Source organism: Bos taurus, chromosome 21, assembly GCF_002263795.3.
Source record: "Bos taurus isolate L1 Dominette 01449 registration number 42190680 breed Hereford chromosome 21, ARS-UCD2.0, whole genome shotgun sequence".
NCBI classification, from domain to species: Eukaryota; Metazoa; Chordata; class Mammalia; order Artiodactyla; family Bovidae; genus Bos; species Bos taurus.
In genome coordinates, this window is record NC_037348.1 from 7,300,310 (window position 1) to 7,324,728 (window position 24,419).

Consider the following 24,419-nt stretch of genomic DNA (forward strand, 5'->3'; position numbering starts at 1 on the left):
TGGTAGAGCTGGAATTTAAAAGGATGCCTGGGACCTCTCTAGAGGTCCAGAGGTTAAAACTCTGCACTTTCACTTTAGGGGTTGCGGATTCAATCCCTGGTCGGGGAACATAAGATCCCACATGCCATGCAGTGCAGCAGAAATAAATGAATAAAAGCATGCCTGTCTCCTTCACCATGATATTACTTAAGCCGCCTCCCTTAACAGATCATTTCCATACAAGCAGGGCCCCCCTACATAACACAGGAAGTAACACTACCTAGCAGATGGCATGGGTGCAGTGGGCACCTGAGGACAGGCTTGCCCAAACATCCAGGTGTGATACCAGGAGACACTGACAAAGAGCTAAATGATGAACAAAACATCCTTCCACTTTTGTTAAAAGATCAGATAAGTGGTGGGGTGGTTCTGACTTACAGATTTAGGACAGCAATTTCAAGAAATACCAAGAATTCCTTCAGAGAAGATTCTAGAGAAGGAGCCTTGAGGCTGACTGTCCGGCACAGGCTTGGGAACTATACAGGAGCACTTCTTCCAGCCAGGGGAGCCAGCACGGAGAGCAAACGTCTTCACTCTGCATCTGACCGCCAGCTCTTGCTCAGCTGGACTAGAACCTGTTCTCTTTTTCCCCAAATTTAAGAACTTGATTGAAAACTATGACTGACTCTTGTCAATTGACAACATCTTCCAGACTTTGCTTGTACTGCACATTCTTGTCACTATTTAAAAAAACAAATTAACAAAAACTTTGCTGGCAGAGATTCTGCTCATGAATCTAGCCCTCACACTACTTATTCTGGTTCCACATCTGTATCTTTTTAAGAATGAGTAGTAATTCTTTTTCCTAATTGATAGTTGAGGAAAACAGTTTCAGTTTTTTCATATTAATCACTGCCTACCCCAAATCCTATTCCAAAAACTTTGAGAAAAATACACACTTGTCCCTTTAAAGCCCACCTACTCTAGGTGAACTTTCCTCTTCATACAGTAGCACAGGAAAAGTCAGTGCCTGCCCACACTAGAGAAGCCATATTAAATAATCCTATCAAACTCTATCATATTAAATAATCCTGTTTACACCCTAAGAAAACCTTAAGGCAAGAGTAAAGGTCTGAAATGATGAAAAAATAAAGCAGAGGGGATTCATTAAGATAGTGGAAAAAGTCAGATGAGTAAGTCACACCAGGATGCAAATTTTTCTTAAATAAATACTTGCAAAGAAAGGAGCCCAAAAGAAGAATTGAACACCCTCTTTCTTGAAAAAATACACATTCCAGAGTTACAACTTTGCTCCTGAAATAGGGTCTATATGAACTTTAGTTAATAGAATATGTCTCTCTCATTTCTTCCCACTACTAGTTTTTGAACCTTGTTTTCAAGCCTTTCTTTTCTCCTTTTTCATTATGCCTTGGATTGGAGACCTGCCCAACAATCCCTACAGAACATGATTTTGGGTCCCTCCTTGGAAAGCAGAAGATACCTTCTACTCAAACATAAGACTGATTCCAACCTCTGGGCTTCTGGTCTGAACCAGAAAAAAACATTTTAGCACTGAAACGTATTTAAGGCTACAAACTTTGCAGATTATTCCCATTAAACAATGACCTCAATGCAGTACTTCTTCAAGCTGCAGATCAAATACATTCCACGGTTCAGTAAAGTACAGTTTACATTCATCTCTAAATCTGAGATTAAGGAATTATTAACTGGTTTCCATCTGGTGTCCATACTGGAGTTTAAGTTTGAATAGCTTCACTTTGTGGATTTAAATATTTTCTTAAAAAACAGTAAACAGCAATTCTTTTCCTGACCTTCTAAGCAGATACAGAGAAAGCAGGAATGAGAAGCAATAGTGAAAATAAGTGTAGTTTAAAAATTGTGTCATTTATATACCATTTGCAACAACAACAAAACGATTTCAGCATGGGCTTTGAAAGTGCCTACAAACTACTTTCTAGAATTGCACCGATACTTGGCATAAACTTTTTTTTCACCCTACACAAGGTATCCTATCCCTACAAAGGAAAAATGACTACAGCTACCACAGAAACTAGAGTAATCTCCTGTTATGTGATAAAAAGCACACTTTTATATCCCTATAAAAGTTACAGGATATAGCCCACAGTAATAAGAAGCTATCATTTTACTCACAGCCCAAGTCCTTGGCACACAGAATAACTTTTCCTGAGAAAATAAATACTTTACTACTAGAATGTCCAAGGAACAACAACTCTTGGACTGATTTAGAAACATGAATAATTTCCCAATAGTAGGAAGCTATTTTCTCACTAATTTTTAGGCTTACGACATGGGAGTCCACACACCAGGATACTCTGTTTATCTCAGCGTCACTTGCCAAATGTTTTTGGTTAAGAATTCATTCACTGTTTTCTAAATTAATGCTCAGAAATTCCACCTGCCATCGTGGGTGCAACTTTTGTTATCTTAAACTACAGAAGTTCCTGACATTGAGTTTAGCTGACACAGCACTTCCTGGGGGCTAACTAAAGAATGCTCTTCCATAGTCAATTTGTATACGAGCAACCTCACAGAACTTGTATCTATTATTCAACATTAAATTAGTTGTAGACATTACTGAATAATGGTTTATTAATTATGCAAGAGCAAAAATTAACTAGATTTACTGCAAGAGCAGTAAATCTAGTTAAAAAAAAAAAAAACACACCTTAGGGGGAAAAATCCTTTTCTTTGTATTTTCCTATATTTTCAGAAGCCCAGAGGAGAGTCACATCTTTATGAGCTATTTAGTCTACAGAGCTATACTGAATCAACAAGACCTCTATTAAATCTCATAGCACAAGGCTCACGCGATTAATTTCCTTTCCTCCTCACGGACAGTCAACAGTGGGAACAGAGCTTCTGTGTGTACACTAGTCTGTCACTCAGCTGTCATGGTATAGCTATAACAGGAACATCCTCCTTTCTTGATACAACTTTTCATCTTAAAAAGAACACACTCCATGGGTGTTAATGATTTAGATAGTATTATAAGTGATTTAAGTCATCTGTACTATAGCTTCTGTAACTGCTTTATGAAGAGGCTATAATCTGACAGAAAAGTCCCATTAAAAAAACTGCCTTGTCCTAAAAACTGCTTTGTCCAAAGTTCTGTGGCAAGAAACTGAATTCAGTAAGTAGCTCTCCTCCGATTACAGGCAGAGATATCAAAGATATTAAAGATATTTCATAAGCACTCAGCTCCTGCATTAGAATCATGGTTAAACATAGGAGCCTTCTATCTGAAACCTTGAGTTGTGTGTATGTGTATTCACACTGTATCTGACTTAACTACATTACAAAGGCTATATGCTGTTTTCAACAATTCAGTTCTCTGAGGAAAGTTGGTGCGAGAAGGTGCCTGCTCGTTTTACCCTGTCTTGTATAGTTCTTAGCATTCATTAGACAGTTTTGCTGTATTAGAAAGGAGTTGAAGGAAAGGTTTCAAGCACACAGAGTCCATGGAAGGAAGGACAGCTATGAACTTATTTTCTTCCTAAAGACTTAATTAAATTCCCTTTCTAAATCTACCTTCTATGGTGTTGGAGACAATAAATCAAAAACCATAATCAGACTGAGAAGATTGCTGATACTTCTGTCAGCTTCGACTTCATCTTCACAGAGTATGTGGTCTCTGCTCTCCTGAAGCCCTCTGGGCAACCTCACCCTGTAGCTCTCTGGTTGTCTCATCCACTTCTTCACAAAGACCATGCAACCCACCAGTGAAGAAAGGCCCCCAGAGCTTGTCTCAGTTATCTGGCCCTTTACTCATGCTGTTCTCAAAGAACCCGGTCTGAGACCAGGGCAGAGCACTGATCCAGGCAGCCTGCTTCCTTCTCACTGGACGGTCTTCACCAGATCCTCCTGCCTGTATGACTTTCTAGCAGAGAGGAAAGCCTGCCCACAGGCCTGTGTCCGGCCACGGCTGGGAGCCTCACGAGCTGGGATGGCACCCTGGGGAGTGTGGAAGCTGCTTCCGCATCTTTGGCTGTCCACGGTCCCAGGATTGAGAGTTATGGAGAGCTTGAATGTTGGGAGGGACCCTGCTCAGAACCCAGTGAGGACCTTCTTGCCTCTCTTTGATAACATATTAACAAGTTCAGCAAGGCTTTGGGGGCGACAAGAAGCCTGGAGATAGAAACTAATCGGTAAGGCTCTCCTCACCACTGAACACAGTGCTGAAGAAGAGATGCCCACGTCCGTAGCCACAACAGCACTCAACACGGTGTATAGAGAAGATGCCTCAGGGCATAAGGGAGGTGTCAAAGCAGAAAGCAGCCGGGCAAAGTGCAGTGGACTCTACCCTCCACCCACAGCCATTTCTATCGCCTTGCACCAGCCAATGCCACTCGGGCCAGCTGCTGTGTCACCACACCCCTTGGCACCTCAAATGTTAACAGTGGTCAGCCATCTGCAGGGACGGCTTCCCAACACCCCTGTCATCCCAGCACATGCTGCACTGTGTCCCTGGTGAAACAACAGGTAGGAATGAGCGGAACTGACTAGGGGGATGAGGGGTCACGGCTGGAGGAGATAAAAAACAGTTATCTTATGTACCTTCAACATAACTCTAAACTGAGCAGGATAAATGTTATCATTTCTGGTTCCAGATAAGGAAAATGAAGCTGAGAGAGGTTTTGGTGATTTCCTCCAAGTAATGCTCTATGAAGTGATGGAGACAGTCTAGAACTTGTGTCTTTGGATTTGTAACTTGGTACTTGTCCACTATAACTGTCCTACAAACTGTGGTTTATGCAGCAGGGGTACATTTATTTTCTAATATCAATTTATATTCAATAATTTGCTCACTTGAAAGAAAGCTCTGATTTCTTAGGAATGTAGCTTGCTTCTGAAATGGTTTTACTTTAGCTTCTTCATTTTAAAAAAGAATTTAATTACGTTTATAGAAAAGTAATCTTCTTAAATTGGATAATTATTTATTACTCAAACTAATGCTCATGTCTCTCATAATTTTCAATTCTCTCAGGATTTAAGTTTTCTTAAAGATATAATTTATTGAAAATAATTTGTGCACTGTATTATGGTAGAAAATATTTCCTTTCAGGGACTAGTAAATTATTCACTTCATTGCTCTCAAGATAAATTATTCATTTTAAAAATGCTTCTATGAATAATATCATATGATGCTTATTCTGACATTTTAGGGTTCTGTGGAGCTTCAAATTTTAATTTTTTTAAATGGCAGTTCTGTTTCTTACAAGTTAACAAAATAATCCAATTCTCAGTGAATATTAATGCATTATTTTATTAAAGGCTTGTGTTCTTTAACACATCTTATATTGAAATGGGCTACTACAGAAATCTATAGTACACACTATGTTATTTATTAGCCAGGGTGACATTTCTAGCTCAGCAGGCAGTTCAAAAGTCTTTAAAATTGTCTAGTCTGGTTGTCCGGCAATACTAATCATTAGGATACTCAATGACATTTTTTCTACATGGAAGCTAACGTCTAAGCAGATATATTTGCACAGTAGCTATTCTTTCATCTTGCTCAATACCACTTGTCAGTTTTATAGTTTTATATATATAAAATATACATATATAATACCTATTTGCATATTATATATATACATACATTTTAATTCCTTTCTCTGAGTAAATCATCTCATATTTCATATTTTTTTCTCAATAAATTTTTAACACAGGTTATTTTAACATATGAAATCCATAACAGAAATAAACTTTATTTGTTAACTGGGAATGATGCTTTGTTCATTGCAAAAATGAATTTAGAGAAGCATTTTCAACATAAACACAATAAAGGAAACTAATCCTTCCCAGTCAAGGAAACAAAGGCTTTCCATCTTATTCTTTAGATGTTTTATATTGCCATACAAATAGGATTACTTACCAAGTGGCAAAAATGCAAGACGGTTTCCAGCCATGGAGAGCTCATTGAGGCTGGGCAGCTGGCAGAGGTGGCGCGGCACACACCATAGACGATTTCGGTCCACAGTGAGGTACTGCAGAGAAAGGCACAGGTGAAGCCTCTCGGGTAAAGTTAGCAAACGATTGGTAGAAATGTCTAGTGTCTGCAGCTCCTTCAAATCGCCAACCTCTACAACCAAAATCAAAATTAAGATAAATTGCATCCTGATTAAATGAATTAATTAAATAAATAAAATAAATCAATACTGTAACAGTTCAACTAAATAAATTTAGTAGCTGCTACTACTTCCACAGACATGAATACTGACTGAAATGCAGGATTTAGGTCCAGCAGGCAAATAATCCAACCTAAGTAGATATCTTTAAATTAGTCTGCCAGAATTTTTTTAACAGGGGAAAAGTGCTGGCATGGAGAAAGGAGAAACACAAAGCGATGAATCTGAGCCAAGTCTGTTACTATGGCTTCTGCTTCCTGATGAATCAAAAAGTCATTGCAAATGTGAAAGAACAATTACAATCACTTCATGGTATCTGGTTCTTGCTACTTTAGTGGTTTTTTTACCTTCTATTGAAGTAGATAGTAGGAGACTTAAAAATATATATATTACAGTATCCCAGTAAGTACACCTTGTTCATGTGAACTAAGTAGAACATTTCTGGACTAAGCACAAGGATAGCTTTTGAAATTTTCACCACAGTAAAAATTATGGTAATAATATGCAATTATTGTAACATTTTTAGATATTGTCCAGCTGTGTGGTTCCTCTTTTAAAGCCCCAAATGTACATTTCCTATGAAGATTCACTTTAATTCCACCCAAAGGAAATCCTCCCATTTAACTCCAATATTCCTTTATTACTGGTGCCTATATTTGTAATCCATTCCATGACAAGTACAATTATGTCCCCGTCATACACTAACTGACCACGGCTGAAGGTGGGCAGGAGGGGAGCTCTTTACAAGGTATATCTATCCTTTTCAGGGAAAACCACCAGGAAGCATTCAGAGCAAAGGAAGTCCTGCTAACCATTCTCTCTCTACGGGAAGGACGTGACTCTGCCCAGGCCTGCGCATCTCACTGAGGCTCTACAGGGAGCACTGTGCAGGACGAGTCTGCTCCTCTCATTCATGGGACTCCCATGCTGAAGACCATGGTAATGCCCTCTCTCACTTATCTAACCTGACCTGTTGTACAAGTTGTTCCTCTCAGGTTAAGGTTTCTCGTGATCCGGCCACTTGAACACATCCCTCCGGACACATTCAGTTTGTTCAGGCCTTGGATTATTATGAGCAATGCCTTCTCCATAGGAGAGAAAATCTTCTGCCCTCTTAGATGTCCATTTGCACAGATTAGCTTTTCTTATTGGCAAACAGCTTGGCAAACTATGGCTCACAGGCAAAATCGTCCAGACCCACGGTCCACTTTTGTAATGCATGCAAGCTGAGACTGGTCATTTTTAAGGGTGGTGAAAGTCAACAGCAACGAGAGGAACAACAACAACTACATATACACATATATGTATGTGTGTGTATATATATGACAGAGACTATAGGTGGCCTGCAAAGCCTAAAAATATTTAGTATCTCATCATTTACAAAAAAGTTTGCTAGTCTTTGTTATGGACTTACTCTTAACAGGAACTTTTAATAACTGTTTTTATAAAAGTAATACAAGCGCAAAAATACATTAATTTCTAGTTATTTTACTAATATCTAGAAGAGATTTGTGATAAGCTGAGAAGTTCACACTTTATTTTCTAATTTCCCCAATACTGCACAAAGACATATTTGAAGACAGGAGACAGGATTCAGTGAATGTTTGTGATTCCCAGTAAGAATTTTGTTCCATTTTTACCAAACTGATGCACAAGGGGGTCAATTTCACCCTTGGCACCATTAGCACCATTAGTATTTCCTCTAGCTAAGTCTTCCTGCCTATCTTATTGCTTCTGATGGGGCATGGAGGGTGAAGGAATTGACAGAAGAATTATGTTTTAGAATTGAACAAAAACAAAAGGAAACAAGGAATCTTCCTGACCTCACTTTATGAAGTTATTCTGGGAGTGAAATGGGACAGAAATGCAACCAATCAGCTTACACACCATGGGACCAGGTGCTGAGAGAAGAACAAGACAAGGTCTCTGCCACTGAGAATCACATTACACATAAAAGACACTGTGAATGGAGCTCAGGGGTAAAAAAAAAAAGAGCTGGATGATGGGCTGGAGATGCTTTTGCAAAATTTATCGAAGGAAATGAGAACTTGAATACGTCAAAAAGAAAATGGATATATCATTTCAAGCCAGGCATGGAGATGGGGTTGAAAGCATAAGGAAAGGCATGCAAGTAAAAAGATAATTACAACATGCACAATGACTACTGGAGACCTGACAAGTACCAAAGATACCAATGGGAAAAAAGGGGAAAATAAGTTAATACAGAGGGCTTGGTGGAGACATGGATGATAATGAATATTGGTGAGAGAAGTTTGAACTTATTACAGTAAGAACATAACACTTCCTGAAAATTCTCAAAGGATGAAGGGACTCTTTTGGAAATATGAAAATGGTAAATACGCAGAAAGCAATGAAATGAAAAGAGAGAGTCGGCTGGGGAAACAAGGAGACAGTTGATGAGAACAGAGGCAGTGTGATAGAGTTTAAAAGTAAATTCCAGAGAGGTTTTAAGAAAAGCAGAGAGTAAGTTTGGTTGGAAATGGAAAATAGTGAAACAGGAAAAAATCAAAGACCATTTTCAAGTTTCTAGACTATTATACTCTAAGTCAATGCTAAAAACATTCTTTCTGTAGGAAAAAAATTTTAAGTGTATCAATACTTCTGAATTGCAGTACCTATAAAGCCACCTATTTAAAGGAATTTGAAAAATCCATCAAAAATCACATGGGAGCAAGCAAAATAAACTATTCTCATTATTATTTCAAAAATAATTAAATGCATAAAATAGTGTTTTGACATGGTTGCAAAAATTACTAAAGCTGGCGGGGGTGTGGGGGGCAGGGAAAAAATTACTAAGGCTTGCAACTGCCCACCATTTTGATTCAGTACTGTCTTACTGTATTGTGAAATGGGGAAATAAGTGATTATGAATTTAAGTTTCCTATCATTTGATTATTTACTTTTTAACAGATCAATATTCATACTTTGACAAGCACACATTTTCAGATATTAAAATTAATAACACTTGTGACAAAGAAAATGAGAATACACAGTGTCAGTATGAATGAAAGGTCAAAATACTAAGGAGTGGGAAGAGAAAAGAGACCTGACGTTTCTTACTCCCTGTAAGTGATGAATAAGACTTAAACATGCAGGACTGCATTAAAAGAACAAACGTAACAAAGAACATTTTTGTCTAAGTAGCTTACTATATAGGTCTTTTCATCTGTTAGAAGAAAACTGAGCTAATTATTACTCCAATTACAATACTGAGTGGAATACTATATACAATATGGTTGGAAAATTAATAATTTTGTCATCCTATGAAAGTATTTGGGAAAGAGAGTGAAATAAAATTAAATAGCCTTTCAGGAGAAGTAAATTAAACATAATTTTCATGACCATTTTACAATAGGCCACAAATATAAGACTATATGTGGCATCTTTATCTCAAAAAAATTAAAAAAATATACACTTGTTAAGCTCAGCTAATGGGAAGCATGTTTTTAGAAAACAATAGAGTCAAACAAACTTTGTCTAAAATTCTAACTTAAACACAAGAGACAGGAAATAAACCTGGGGCGGTAACGTATCATACAGGAATACAGAAACAGAGTCCAAAGTATGGGCTCAGGATCAGAAATCTAGCAAATTTGGTCAAATTCAGACGCTACACTGAGGCCAGGACAACAGGATACTCATATGTTTTGCTGCTCTTCCTTCATTCCTGAAGATCCAAGCTTCATGATCATATCACTTCCACCAGCCTGAAGAGATTTTATTTCTTTTAGAGCAGGTATGTTGGCAACAAATTCTCTTAGCTTTCCTTTTCTCTGGGAATGTCTTTATTATCACTGTTAATTCTCAGAAATTCTTTTCATTAGATACAGAATCCAGGGCTAACCATTCTTTACTTTCAGTACTTTAAAGTTGGTGTTCCACTATCTTCCAGCCTCCCATGGTGTCTGAGGAGAAATCTACAATTATCTGAATCATTATTTCTTTAGGTGTTTTCAAGATTGGTTATTTATCTTTAGTCATTAGCAGACTGATTATGATGTATCTGTAAATGGCTTTCTTTGAATTTATCCTATCTGGGGTCTGCTGAGCTTTTTAAAATTGAAAATTTACATCTTTAACCAAAGTTTTGAAGCTTTAGAATTATGTCTTCAAATTTAAGAGTTATATCTGGGTAAATATAGCAAACTATCACTTTTCTCCTTTTAAGCTGTTATGTGTAAGTGCTAAAAGCATTTCAATATATGATAAACTACTTAGGATAAGTATAACAAAGATTAGTGGGTAGCGTAAAAGTAGTTCCGAAGCAATTTTGAAAGACTGGTCTAATGCAATCCCTAAAGCAATAACTAAAAATTAGATAAATACCAAAAAAAAAAAAAAGATAAACCTAAAAAGCCAATAAATGAATTAAAACAGAAAACAAAAATATACTCAAATAACACTAAAAAAGGCAGGGAAAAGAAAACAAAGAAATAAAACCAGATGTTACAAACAGACAACTAATAACAAAATGGCAGGCCTAAATCTAACAAGATCAATAAAACATTAAAAGCCAACAGCCTAAGAACACCTAATAATACAGATTATCAGGTTGCACTTTAAAATAAGACCTCAGTATATTCTATCTAAAAGGAATCCATTTTAAGTATAAATACATAGATGGACAAAACATAAATAATACAAACATACCATGCAAACAATATCCCCCAAAGCTGGAACTTCTAGTATAATGGAATGAGGAGGATGTCAAATCCTCTGCTGAAAAAACAACTATAAAATCACTCAAAATTATCAAAAGCAACAATTTCAGCACTCTGGAAACTGACCTGTGCTTTTCAACAGAGAATAACTTATTCATGAAAAACTACTGCACTTTGGATATGAAGAACAGAAATCTGTGGCATGCTTCCTTTGGATGGTTCCCATTCTCCCATCCAGCTTGGTTAGGATAATAGTTCTAATATGGCAGGGTAGGCTGCAAACAACCAACAGCTTTACTGATGGAGTGGGCTAACTTGGAACAAAAGTCACAGGGTTAATTTGGAATGAAAGTGAAAAACCCATAGCCAGTACTGTTGCCAATACCAATTAGGAATCTTGGTCACAAGCAAACATGGAAGACCAATAATTTTATCAGCTGAGGGGTTGCTGGTTGGCACAAACAAGGGAATAGGCAGATAAGCCAAAAATATAACAAGGAGGAACAGGATATAAAATGGTGAGAAAGCATTTGATAGACTCTCCACATATCCCAGGCTGACTAGAGTGGTGAGCAAGCTCAAGGGAGACCACAGAGGGCTCAAGCTATTTACGTATCCCAGGTCTACACGAACTTGCACAGGAGAACAGAAGACAACACAGGCCTCAACAGAAAATAAAGGCTGGGGAAACTCGAAAATTGCCTAAATGTTAAATGTGTTTCTGAATCCAAACACACGGCATAGAGCCTTACTAGATTAAGGTGTTCAACTACTACATTACACAGACACAGGGCCAAATCATAAAAATTAAAGCAAAAACAATAATAAAAAAAACATCAAAAAAACACAGAGACATCAGTCATACACTGGAGGAACTGAACTTCATGTTTTTTTAGTCAAGGCAAATTACTAAGATAAACAAATAAATAGATAGCAACAATCTTCAGGTAGGAAAAAATAATCAGGATCCAGAGTTGCTACAATATATTTTTTTAAATGTACAATTTTTTAAGATTAGAAGATATGCAATAAAACAGGAAAGTGTAACTCATGCTCAGGCTTCCCTGGTGGCTCGGATGGTAAAGAATCTGCCTGCAGTGCAGGAAATCTGGGTTTGATCCCTGGGTGTGAAAGATCCCTTGGAGAAGGGAATGGCTACCCACTCCAGTATTCTGGCCTGGAGAATTTCATGGACAGAGGAGCCTAACTGGCTATAGTCCATGGGGTTGCAAAGAGTCAAACACGACTGAGTGACTAATACACACACAACCCATACTCAAGAAAAAATGGATAATAGAAAATAGAAACTGATGCGAACTGGACCCAGATGTTGGATTTACCAGACAATGACAGTAGCTATAATAAACAGCAGCTATAATAAATATATTGAAAGAACTAAAAGAAAAAGTTTAAAGAATGAGATAAAATTATGACAATGACTCAAAAAACAGAAAACATTCTCAATAAAGAAAAACAAGAAAATGGAAATTCTTGAGTTGCAAAGTACAAGTGAAAAGAAAATTCATTAGAAAGCCTTACAAGTAGATCTGAATAAGCAGATAAGAAATTAGTATAAACTGCTAACAAAATTTATCCAAAGAGAAACTGCAAAAAAGACTGAAGTGAAGTGAACAGGGTCTTAGAGATCTGTAGGATAAAACCAGCTGCAAAGACGTATGTGTGATAGAATTCCCATAAAAAGCAAAGGAGGATGAAAAGGAAGAAAAACAGTATTTTTAAAAATAGTGGCTATAAATTCAAATTTTGATGAAAAATATTACACCAAAGATCCAAGAAGCTCAATAAAACCCAAGAGGGATAAACACAAAGAGATCCAAACTTATACACATCATAATCAAACTGCCAGTCAGTTCAGTTGCTCAGTCACATCCGACTCTTTGCGACCCCATGAACCGCAGCACGCCAGGCCTCCCTGTCCATCACCAACTCCCGAAGTCCACCCAAACCCATGTCCATTGAGTTGGTGATGTCATCTAACCATCTCATCCTCTGCCGTCCCTTTCTACTCCTGCCTTCAATCTTTCCCAGCATCAGGGTCTTTTCAAATGAGTCAGCTCTTCGCATCAGGTGGCCAAAGTATTGGAGTTTCAGCTTCAAAATCAGTTCCTCCAATGAACACCCAGGACTGATCTCCTTTAGGATGGACTGGTTGGATCTCCTTGCAGTCCAAGGGACTCTCAAGAGTCTTCTCCAACACACAGTTGAGAAGCATCAATTCTTCGGCACTCAGCTTCTCACATCCATACATGACTACTGGAAAAACCATAGCTTTGACTAGATGGACAAAGTAATGTTGGCAAAGTAATGTCTCTTCTTTTTAATATGCTGTCTAGGTTGGTCATAGCTTTTCTTTCAGGGAGCAAATGTCTTTTAATTTCATGGCTGCAATCACCATCCACAGTGATTTTGGAGCCCAGAAAAATAAAGTCAGCCACTGTTTCCACTGTTTCCCCATCTATTTGCCATGAAGTAGTGGGACCAGATGTCATGATCTTAGTTTTCTGAATGTTGGGCTTTAAGCCAACTTTTTCACTCTCCTCTTTCACTTTCATCAACTGGCTCTTTAGTTCCTCTTCACTTTCTGCCATAAGGGTGGTGTCATCTGTGTATCTGAGGTTATTGATATTTCTCCTGACAATCTAAACTGTGAAAGACTAGAAAATCTTGAAAATAACAAGAGAATAATGGTTGACTATGTTTAGGGGAACAATACACATACATGCCAAGAATATCCACTCTCTCTACTCAGGTATCTAACAAATGTAGTAAGGCAAAACAAACAAGAAGTATCAAGACTAGAAAAGAAGTAAAACTTTCTTTATTCACAGTTGACATGCTCCTTAGGACAGAATACAAACGAATTCATAACAACTATGTATATATATGTTATACATACATATATATATATATATATATGTATAACAACATGATTGAATCTCAAATGCATTATGCTAAGTGAAAGAAGTCAAACTCAAAGGGTACTTATGTATAGTTCCATTTATATGATATCCTGCTCAAATGGTAAAGAATCCGCCTGCAATGTGGGAGAACTGCATTCAATCCCTGGGTTGGGAAGATCCGTGGAGGAGGGCATGGCAGCCCACTCCAGTATTCTTGCCTGGAGAATCCCCACGGACAGGGGAGCCAGGCAGGCTACAGTCCATAGGTCGCAGAGTCAGACACGACTTAGCAACTGAGCACAGCACACAGAAGTAGCAAACAGAATAGTGGTCTGAGGCCTGGCAGGGCATATGACGAATGGTACAAGGGGGCATAAAGGAATCAAGGAGAGTGCTGAGACTCTTCTGTATTTTATTGTAAAGATGACTACGTAATTCAAAAGGGTGATTTTTCCTTTATGTTAAAAAAAAAAAACACTAACACAAAAATTATTTTTTAAAAATTCTTTCCAAAAGCTAAAAATAACATTTCCATGAAATATAATACATAAATTAAACATGTACATTAAAAAATTCCATATGCTGATCATCTGAACACTGTAAATCAGAATAATTATTCTTAATATAAATTCATACACTTTAATCAGTTCTTAGCTCTTTAGATTTCTAATAATGTTTTACTTGCATTTTTTGAAGTCTTTTCAATATGGTACTATGTTTCTTTTTAATAAAATTGTTTACAATTAATTTTATTACCAATTAGTCTCATGACACCTTCAAAATATTTATTGCTATGCCATCTTGAAATTAATGACGTATTGCTGATGTAAAGTTACAATGCATTCTTTTTGGAATACAAGTGGAATCCTCTTATTTTCAGCTGGCCTGGGTCATGACATCACTTCCCAGTAAGTAAACATCAGTTTGGACACTTTATTTCTTTAGTGTGCTTACAATAATCCTAACTTCAGTTGTTTGCACTATTTACTTTCATGCTAAATATACAATACCTTAACTTTTCAGCTACTTATAGAATATCCTGAAAATGATTTCATTACTGCCACATATAAGTACTTAGACTGAGCCTAAAAATAACATTACAGTGCCTATTTCAAACAAAAAAACAATAAGTCTCCTTTAAATCATCATTCTCTGCTGATGCATACTGACCTAACCTAAAATTTAAATGGGAATGGGAAGGAAGCCGCCCACTCCATGCCAAGCCAGTGACCACAGAGTCAATAACAAGGCTTGATACTTTCAAGCACTGGCTTTTTCCGGTACCACTAAAAACAGCTCTAAATTGAGATCCAAAGCACACTGAGTTAGGAAGAGCATACAGAGAAATAAAAGACAATATTTCAATGCCAGCTAAACTCCATTCTATCCACAGTACGTTCCTCTCTAGATTCATTCCCTTTTGCTTGATTGCACAGTGAAATGCACATATTCCAGTATGCAGAAACAGGTTCAAAACATCAGCTGTGCAGTTTTGGGTTATTTACTCAAATATTTAGATCACTGGTTTGATGTTAACTTAAAAATCACCTGTAAAAAGGAGACAGAACAGCATATCCCTCAAATGATTACAGGAAATATCTCATATAATTCAACGGTATATGGTAGAAAATCAATAAATAGTTTTATTTTTCAGCTTATCATACTACATAATATTTTAAATGTAAAATCTGAATATAAATATCTTTTTGTAAGCAGCTTTTAGCAGAAAAAAGCTTTTTCAGGGAAAAGCTCTCTGCAGGAGGCAGCCCTTTGTCTCATCAACAACTTTAACCCAGGCACCCCATGCTCCACACATCTCTGGCTAGCACATCTTTAAGATCACAATACTTTGCCTAACATGTTGGTTCTTTCCATAGATAAATAAGTAGTAATGAAGAATAAGTAATTAACAAATGACCAGATCTCTTCTATTAAATAATATATATCAGATCAGATCAGATCAGTCGCTCAGTCGTGTCCGACTCTTTGCGACCCCATGAACTGCAGCATGCCAGGCCTCCCTGTCCAGCACCAACTCTCGGAGTTCACTCAGACTCATGTCCATCGAGTCAGTGATGCCATCCAGCCATCTCATCCTCTGTCGTCCCCTTCTCCTCTTGCCCCCAATCCCTCCCAGCATCAGAGTCTTTTCCAGTGAGTCAACTCTTCGCATGAGGTGGCCAAAGTACTGGAGTTTCAGCTTTAGCATCATTCCTTCCAAAGAAATCCCAGGGCTGATCTCCTTCAGAATGGATATATATAAAATAATCCCTCTTATTTTATGGATAATATTTTTTGAACTGGGTAATGACCAAATCTGGGCACACTACTATAACTTGGCAATTCATCTACAGGTAGAGAAAAATAGAGAACAGAGGCTGCTGAGTGCCTCATGACAGGCCATACTGCAAAATATGTACCAAATCTGTCTTCTCTGACTCCACTCCTACCACCCTGAACCAAGCACCACCATTCTCTCTTGCCTGAACTCATCAACTGCCTCCTTAACTAGTCTTCTTACTTCCATTCTGGCCCCCTCCAATCCATTTTATACACAGAAGCCAAAGTAACACTAAAACACAGATTACAAATAATACTGACAATACCAAAAAGTTCATTGAGAAAATCTATTAACTGTTCTTTTGCCTGTTATAAGCAATAAACAAAAAGAACATTTTAAATTAATAACAGCAAACTAGCAATTAATAAGTTCTCTTATTTATGAAAGATAATTAAATGTAATGTGGAAGCTTCAAAATAAAATGCTCCGAAATACATGACATGTACAAAACACAACAGAAACTGATTTAGCTTGAATATTTATGCCTGGGTATCAAGCTTTTCAATTAATTCTTTCCCAATAGAAATTTTAAAATCTTAAAGACATTGCTTCAAAACATAAAATCACTTTGTTTTGACATTTTACCTGGTACTTTGCCTGTGACTACATTGTGCACTAAACTTTCATTGAATGTTCTTCAAAATAAGTTATTTGCCAGGTGTTTATTATTTATCTAACCAAATAGTCAATATGACATTTGAGGTTCCATACCTAGCAAAATGTCACTGAGAGTATTGCAGAAGATAAGAAAAAGTATCTAAGAAACTATTGTTAAGTGGCAATTATAACTACTACTAGAGAAAAATGACATGTCTTTTCTTCAGATATATTCTGTCTAAGAAACTTAAAGGCTTTAATTCTAAAACTTTGTATCTTTGTTATTGCTTTGTGTCAGTACATGGATGACCACTTGGAAAAATCCTTTATCTTACTCATTCTATAAGATTTATGGAGACAACCTACACAGATTTTCATTTTATATTTTAGTGATTGCCTATTTCAACAGATTTCTTCTAGGTAGGCTTTTATCCTCTTTACTAAGGTAGCACAATGGAGTTTTTAGGCTTTGACCTGAATGAGACCACCAGGTGTCCATTGTTGGTATGAGACTATTATAATCACTGTCTCAAGAAATATCATTGTATCATAGCCCAGAATAAAAATTTATTTTTTTAATTCTACTACATTGCAGAGAATAGCTACAAGCAATCCACATCTCACTACCTGAAATGAATAATACTGTTATAATAATGATTGCTTTCATCTCACTTTCTAAACTAAAAATAGGGGAAAATTTTAGAGTGATAATTTTTAGTGTAAATACATTTCTAATTGATTCATTCAAGTTTATTTCTTTGAAATTCCCATGAGAAAACAAAATTGTTGACAGAACACTTATAAATCAATGGAAAAATATACCATTGGTTTATTTTTGCTCAAAATATGAACCATAGTTTAAAAACAATCTCCATCAATTAAATGAATTCCAAATTAAATTTAAAATATAACTGATTTCTAAATATACACTCTTTAAAAGAATCTCAATTACCATTAACACGAGAAATTTTACATTAGAGAAATCTTAATTTGTACATGTTGACTGTTAATATAAGAGCAAGTTCCTTGATTTATTACCTGCTACTGAATGGAAAAAAAAAAAGTACTCAATATGAAGGCTAGGAAAGAAGCAAGGGCATAAAAAGATGTTAACTTTTCATTTTTAAACTTTCCTCTACTATTTATTTCTATGCTCATATATTACTTCTATAAAAATACAGAACTTACCTGATCACATACTACTAATATGGTACTTCATTACATACTTTGGGATTCCTTAGAATAAGAGATGCCACAATTCTAAACCCCTGTTACATTAGGGTTTTTTAAAAACTTATTATTATATTTATTTGGTGTAAGAGGGACGACACAAAAATCTGTGATTAAATGCTAAGAATCTGAATTTCCTAATGTCATTTCAGTTCACTGAAATAAAACAGAAAGCAAAATCTCATATATATATACATATATACATATATATATATATATATACATATACATACAGCACTGCTATACAAATCTAGATTGCTGAAGGTTTACAAGTTCTGTCATTGTAAAATAAAAAACAATTTATACAATTTCTGTTAAATGTAAGTATTACATAAAAATTATACGGTGCTTCTAAAGAGAATACATAAAATTTTTTTTTTCAGATTTCTATTTATTGATATTTATTTCATATTTCTCCAGCCATTGAAAAAAAGCTGAAGTAGTACCACTGCTCTGCTACAAGTCAATCAATATACACTGGAGTTCAAAACTTTTTCGTGCACTCTATAAACCTTCTGTTGTGCCTACTGCATTAACAAAGAGATCAAACACCCCTCAATAACAGGAACTAACAGAACAATGGAACAAAAAGAACAATAAAGCAGGTAAAGAATACTAAATAGTTCAATGTGAACAGATGAGTCATGGCTCTCTAACTTGTATTTCTTTCAAAAATTAGTTGTACATAAAGTTTCTAAGAATATTAACATTTTCTAAATTCACTTATTTAGGATCTACTCATCCTATTATTGACACGACTGAGCAACTTCACTTTCACTTTTCATGTTCATGCACTGGAGAAGGAAATGGCAACCCACTCCAGTGTTCTTGCCTGGAGAATCCCAAGGACGGGGGAGCCTGGTGGGCTGCTGTGAAGTGACTTAGCAGCAGCAGCATCCTATTATTTGAACTGGCAGTTTAGTACCAAATAAGAAATTATGTCAAAACAATACTCAAGAAGCAACTTTAGAAAAAGAACTAAAGCCCATATTTAATTTTTATATTAATTTTGTAAAAATACAAATATTTCCAATAATAGTGTGACAGCACTTTGGAACACTATTTACCTAGAGCAATGTTTACTCCCAACTATGTTCACAAGACCACCAGTTTAGAGGGATGTCATGTTCAAATAGGTTTAGGAAAAAGTACATGCTATACTCGGAGAAGGCAATGGCACCCCACTCCAGTACTGCTTATTATAATACACACTAGCTTTTTAAAGAACAGTTATCCAGTCGGGAAGTTTCCCATTTATGTGGCCATAGTATACTTTTTTCACAGAGCGTATAGAGAAAGTTTAGAAAATGCTGACAATCAGCATTTAAGGTATGTTTTCCCCCATGTACTCTATAAGCAAGGTCTAATACTCAGTAGCAGTAGCAACCTTTTTTCTTTTTTTACTTTTGTATAGGAAAAGAAAAAAAGAATTATGTTGCATTCTGCTCAAGAGAAAGAAAATTAAAATGTGCTGCCAAACTCTGGCTTTAATACTTGTGGTCACTGTGACACATGTATACATATGGCATTGGAAAGACCCTGATTATCATAAGCTTATGCTGTCAGCTTAAAAAGGATTTCCCTGACATCCAAGCCTCAGCCACGGTCTCTTCAATACAATTTTTCATATATTTTATTATATTCTTGAAGCCCTTCTGAAGAATGTTCAGAGAATTTTACAATTAAGTCTTGTCTGCTAAGTCTGCCGCTAAGTCGCTTCAGTCATTCCAGAGATGGCAGCCCACCAGGCTACCCCATCCCTGGGATTCTCCAGGCAAGAACACTGGAGTGGGTTGCCATTTCCTTCTCCAATGCATGAAAGTGAAAAGTGAAAGTGAAGTCGCTCAGTCGTGTCTGACTCCTAGAGACCCCACAGACTGCATCCTACCAGGCTCCTCCATCCATGCAATTTTCCAGGCAAGAGTACTGGAGTGGGGTGCCATTGCCTTCTCCGAAGTCTTATCTAATCTATCTTAATAGTTCTGTCCCATCAACCATCAACTTTACGCTTTCTTCCTTCTAGGCAAACAGGCATTTCAGCCCTTATAGCACTAGCAATTTTAAAGTTTTTATTTTTTTTAAATAAAATATAGAATAAGTCATATCCATGATCTCTCCAAATCCTTCCACAAATAGATGATTTTCATTATTCTCAGACAAACAGCTTCTACCGTGAAAATTCTTCAGAACAAAGTTCCAAACAGACAACTAATAAATGAAACTAAAAAGGAAAAAAGGCAATCCTGGCTTGAAATTACTCAACAAAAATATGGGTACAACTACTGTTCAAATAATCATTAGTATCTCTTTGTATTCACTTTCATTAATAGTAACACTATGCTGATGTTGCTGCTAAGTCGCTTCAGTCGTGTCTGACTCTGTGCGACCCCATAGATGGCAGCCCACCAGGCACCCCCATCCCTGGGATTCTCCAGGCAAGAACACTGGAGTGGGTTGCCATTTCCTTCTCCAATGCATGAAAGTGAAAAGTGAAAGTGAAGTCGCTCAGTCGTGTCCGATTCCTAGCAACCCCACAGACTGCAGCCTACCAGGCTTCTCCAACCATGGGATTTTCCAGGCAAGAGTACTGGAGTTGGTTGCCATTGCCTTCTCCGAGTAACAGTAAAAATGACAAAAATTATATTTTACAAGTGACTAAACACAGTCACTACAAACTTTATAAAAGGTTTACTGGTTGAGCAAATATAGCATTAGAACAGGGTAGTGTGAAGAGCTTGATGAAGTCTCTCCACCAAAAATGAGCATGCACGTGTGTACACTAAGTCACTTCAGTCATGTCCAACTCTTTGTGACCCCATACTGTAGCCCAGCCAGGTTTCTCTCTTCATGAGGATTCTCCAGTCAAGAATACTGGAGTGGGCTGCCATGCCTTTGTCCAGGGGATCTTCCCAACCCAGAGATCGAATCTGAGTCTCTTATGTCTCCTGCACTGGCAGGCGAGTTCTTTACAACTAGCACCACATGGGAAGCCAAAAACAGTGGACAAAACTGTGTAAAAAACAACTATTTCAGGGCTCCAGAAATCAACCAAAGGCAGACAATGAATTCAGAAACATTTATTCTTGAAGGTCTGTTAAAAGTTTCATTCCAAAACAGTGGGAGTTTATAAACTTTTCTGGCTTAATGCGACCCTCTCGCATTCTATCCCCAAGTTCAATCTCAAGAATGTTAGTTTACCAGAGCAAGACTGACTATGAAAATAAGCAGCTTCACGTTCAGAAGCGGGCATCCTTGATTTAGGGCAGAGAACAAAACCCCACATCTTTTTCAGCTAAAATTGGCAAACTCTGTAGGAAAAGAATGAAGCAAATACAGAACATCTGATTTGTTAGCCTGGAATTGCAGTCCCAGTGAGAGTGGGGGTGGGGAGGTTGAACATTCAGGAATTGAACTGGGAGCTTATGGAGGTAAGAGAGCCAAGCAAGTGTTAGATATGCTCTCCAGCAGTCCTGAGACAACTAGGAAACTATCTGGATGTGCAGGGGAGACGCAGGCAAGGGAGTTCATGGAAAGTAAAAGCCAAGGCAGGTGAAGTAACTGACTGACTCTGAATGCACTCCTCAATCCAAACACATTTCAAACAGCAAAGACTTATATGCTTGACATGTTTGAAGAAACATTTTAAAATCAGTGGCTCCCCCAAACTATACAGACATAGTGACAACACTAGATAACCAGGTTAAAAGAAATAAAAATAAGAATAAAATCACAGCAGAGCCATCAGAGGCTACAAACTACAGCAAGGAAAGATTCTCCACTTTTAAACCCAAAGTAACAAAAAATAAATAAAAACAGCTCTCAGAAAAATAAATAAAAATCCAAAGTTGCCATATTCCCTACATCTGTTATACTACCTAAATTTCCAGTTTTCAACAACAACAAAAATATAAGACATGCAAAGAAACAGAAATCTGTGACTCATAGCCAGGAGAAGGGTGTGGGGGAAGCAGTCAACAGAAACACTCTAATAGGTCCAGATGTTGAAGTTGGCAAAGATTTCAAAGAAGCTGTTATGAATGTGTTTAAAGAAGCTATGTCCAAAAATTAAACAAAAATATGATGACAATGATTCAATAAATAGAAAATCTAAATAGAAAAATACAAGCCATAAAAAGAACCAAAGACCAGTTCTAAAACATACAATACAGTAACTGAAATGAAAAAATTATTAGAGGGTCTCAGGAGGAGATTTGAGGTGGAGGAAAGAAATCAGTAAACTCAAAGACATATCAATAGAAATTATCACATCTGAAGAGTAGAGAGAAAAAAAATAGCAAAAATTACACGTAGGATATAATCACATGCATAATAGGAGTCTCAGAAGAGGAGAAAAAACATGTGAAAAAACAATGGCTATAGATGTCTCATATTTGATGAAAAACATTCATCTACAGATCCAAGAAGTTCAATGAATTCCAAGTAGGATAAACACAGAGATCAACACCTAGACTGACCGACCGTAGGCAAATTGGTGCGAGACAAATACAAACAAAATCTTGAAAGTCACAAGAGAAAAAGTGACACATACACACAGAAGAGTAACAATACAATTAAAAGTTAATTCTCATCAGAAACCACATATAAGTGAGAAGACAGTGAAATGACATGTTTAAAACGCTGAAAGAAAAAAAAGGTTAATCAAGAGTTATATATAGGGCTAAACCACTCTTCAGAAATAAAGTCATAGACAAGACATTCCCAGATAAATAAGGAATGAGAAAATCAGGTGCTAATAGAACAATCCTATTAGAAATATTAAAGGAAGTTTCTAGAGCTGAAAAGAATGACACCAAATGGTAAATAAACCAACAGGAAGGGAAGTTTTTTTGAGACGGCATATGATCGATCCTGGAGAATGATCTACATGTGCTGGAGAAGACTACATATTCTCCTCTTGTTATGTGGAGTAATACATTTAAGTTGGTCAATAGTGTTGTACAAGTTTTCTATATCCTCAGTTTTTGTTCTGTTAGATGAAAAGAAAGGAGTATTAAAATCTTCAACTATAATTGTTTAGTTGTAAATTTGCCCTTTTAATTCTACCATTTTCTGCTTAATGTATTCTGAGTCTCAGTAGTTAGGTGGATAAACATTTATAACAGTACGTATTCTTGACACATTGATCCTTTTATCATTATGAATTTTCCCTCTTTAACTCCAGTAACGCTTTTTATCTTAAAGTCTATTTTGTCTGTTCTCAAAATAGTTACTGTACCTAATACTGTCTGCAAGATATGTCTTTTCTCTTTTTATTTTCAACTTATTTGAACCTACTCAACCTATTTCAATTGATCTGGCTCTAAAGTATGTCTCTTTTGATAAGATATAGTTGGATCCTGCTTTTTTATCAAGTTGGAAATTTTCTGCCTTTTGATTGCAGTGTTTATACCACTCACACTTAATTCAATTATTGATAAGACTATATTTATATCTGTGACTTTAATATTTTTATTATGTCTCAGGTCTTATTTTTCCTTTCCTTTATTAATATCTTCTGGCTTATGTAAGTAGTTTTTACATGCTATTTTAACTGACTTAATTTTCTAGCTATACTTCTCGAGTGATTTTCTTCATGGCTGTTCTAGGGGCCACAATACACATCATCAACTCATTACAATACATTTCAGGTGACCCCATGGACTACACAGTCCATGGAATTCTCCAGGCCAGAATACTGGAATTCTCCAGGCCAGAATACTGGAGTGGGTAGCCTTTCCCTTCTCCAGGGGATTTTCCCAACCCAGGGATTGAACCCAGGTCTCCCACATTGCAGGTGGATTCTTTACCAGCTGAGTCACAAGGGAAGCCCATATTTCAGGTTAATACTAGCTTAACTTTTATCTGCTGTGAAAGTGCTGCACTAAATATGGCAGCAAATTTGGAAAACTCAGCAGTGGCCACAGGACTGGAAAGGTCAGTTTTCATTCCAATCCCAAAGAAAGGCAATGCCAAACAACGTTCAAACTACTGCACAATTGCACTCATCTCATATGCTAGCAAAGAAATGCTCAAAATCCTCCAGGCCAGGTTTCAACAGTATATGAACCGTGAACTTCCAGATGTTCAAGCTGGATTTTAAAAAGGCAGAGCAACCAGAGATCAAATTGCCAACATCCGCTGGATCATCGAAAAAGCAAGAGAGCTCCAGAAAAACATCTATTTCTGCTTTATTGACTACACCAAAGCCTTTGATTGTGTGGATCACAGCAGACTGTGGAAAATTCTTAAAGAGATGAATTAAAATTCTTACCTACCTCCCAAGATATCTGTATGCAGGTCAAGAAGCAACAGTTAGAACTGGACATGGAACAAACTGGACATGGAACTGGACTGGTTCCAAATAGGGAAAGGAGTATGTCAAGGCTGTATATTGTCATCCTGCTTATTTAACTTATATGCAGAGTACATCATGTGAAATGCTGGGCTGGGTGAAGCACAAGCTGGAATCAAGATTGCTGGGAGAAATATCATAACCTCAGAT

The 24,419-nt window shown here is 36.8% G+C and overlaps 1 protein-coding gene across 4 annotated transcripts in view; it reads right to left on the reverse strand.

The window, feature by feature from the left end:
* Positions 1-24,419, reverse strand: part of LRRC28 (leucine rich repeat containing 28) — a 189,841-nt gene that overhangs the window by 73,715 nt on the left and 91,707 nt on the right. For 3 of the 4 annotated variants that reach the window (XM_015459150.3, NM_001038156.2, XM_059879097.1), the window contains 1 exon segment: positions 5,894-6,100. The exons of the other annotated variant lie outside the window; for it this stretch is intronic. In XM_015459150.3, the coding sequence (XP_015314636.1) occupies positions 5,894-6,100 (207 nt within the window). 4 annotated transcript variants of the gene reach the window in all.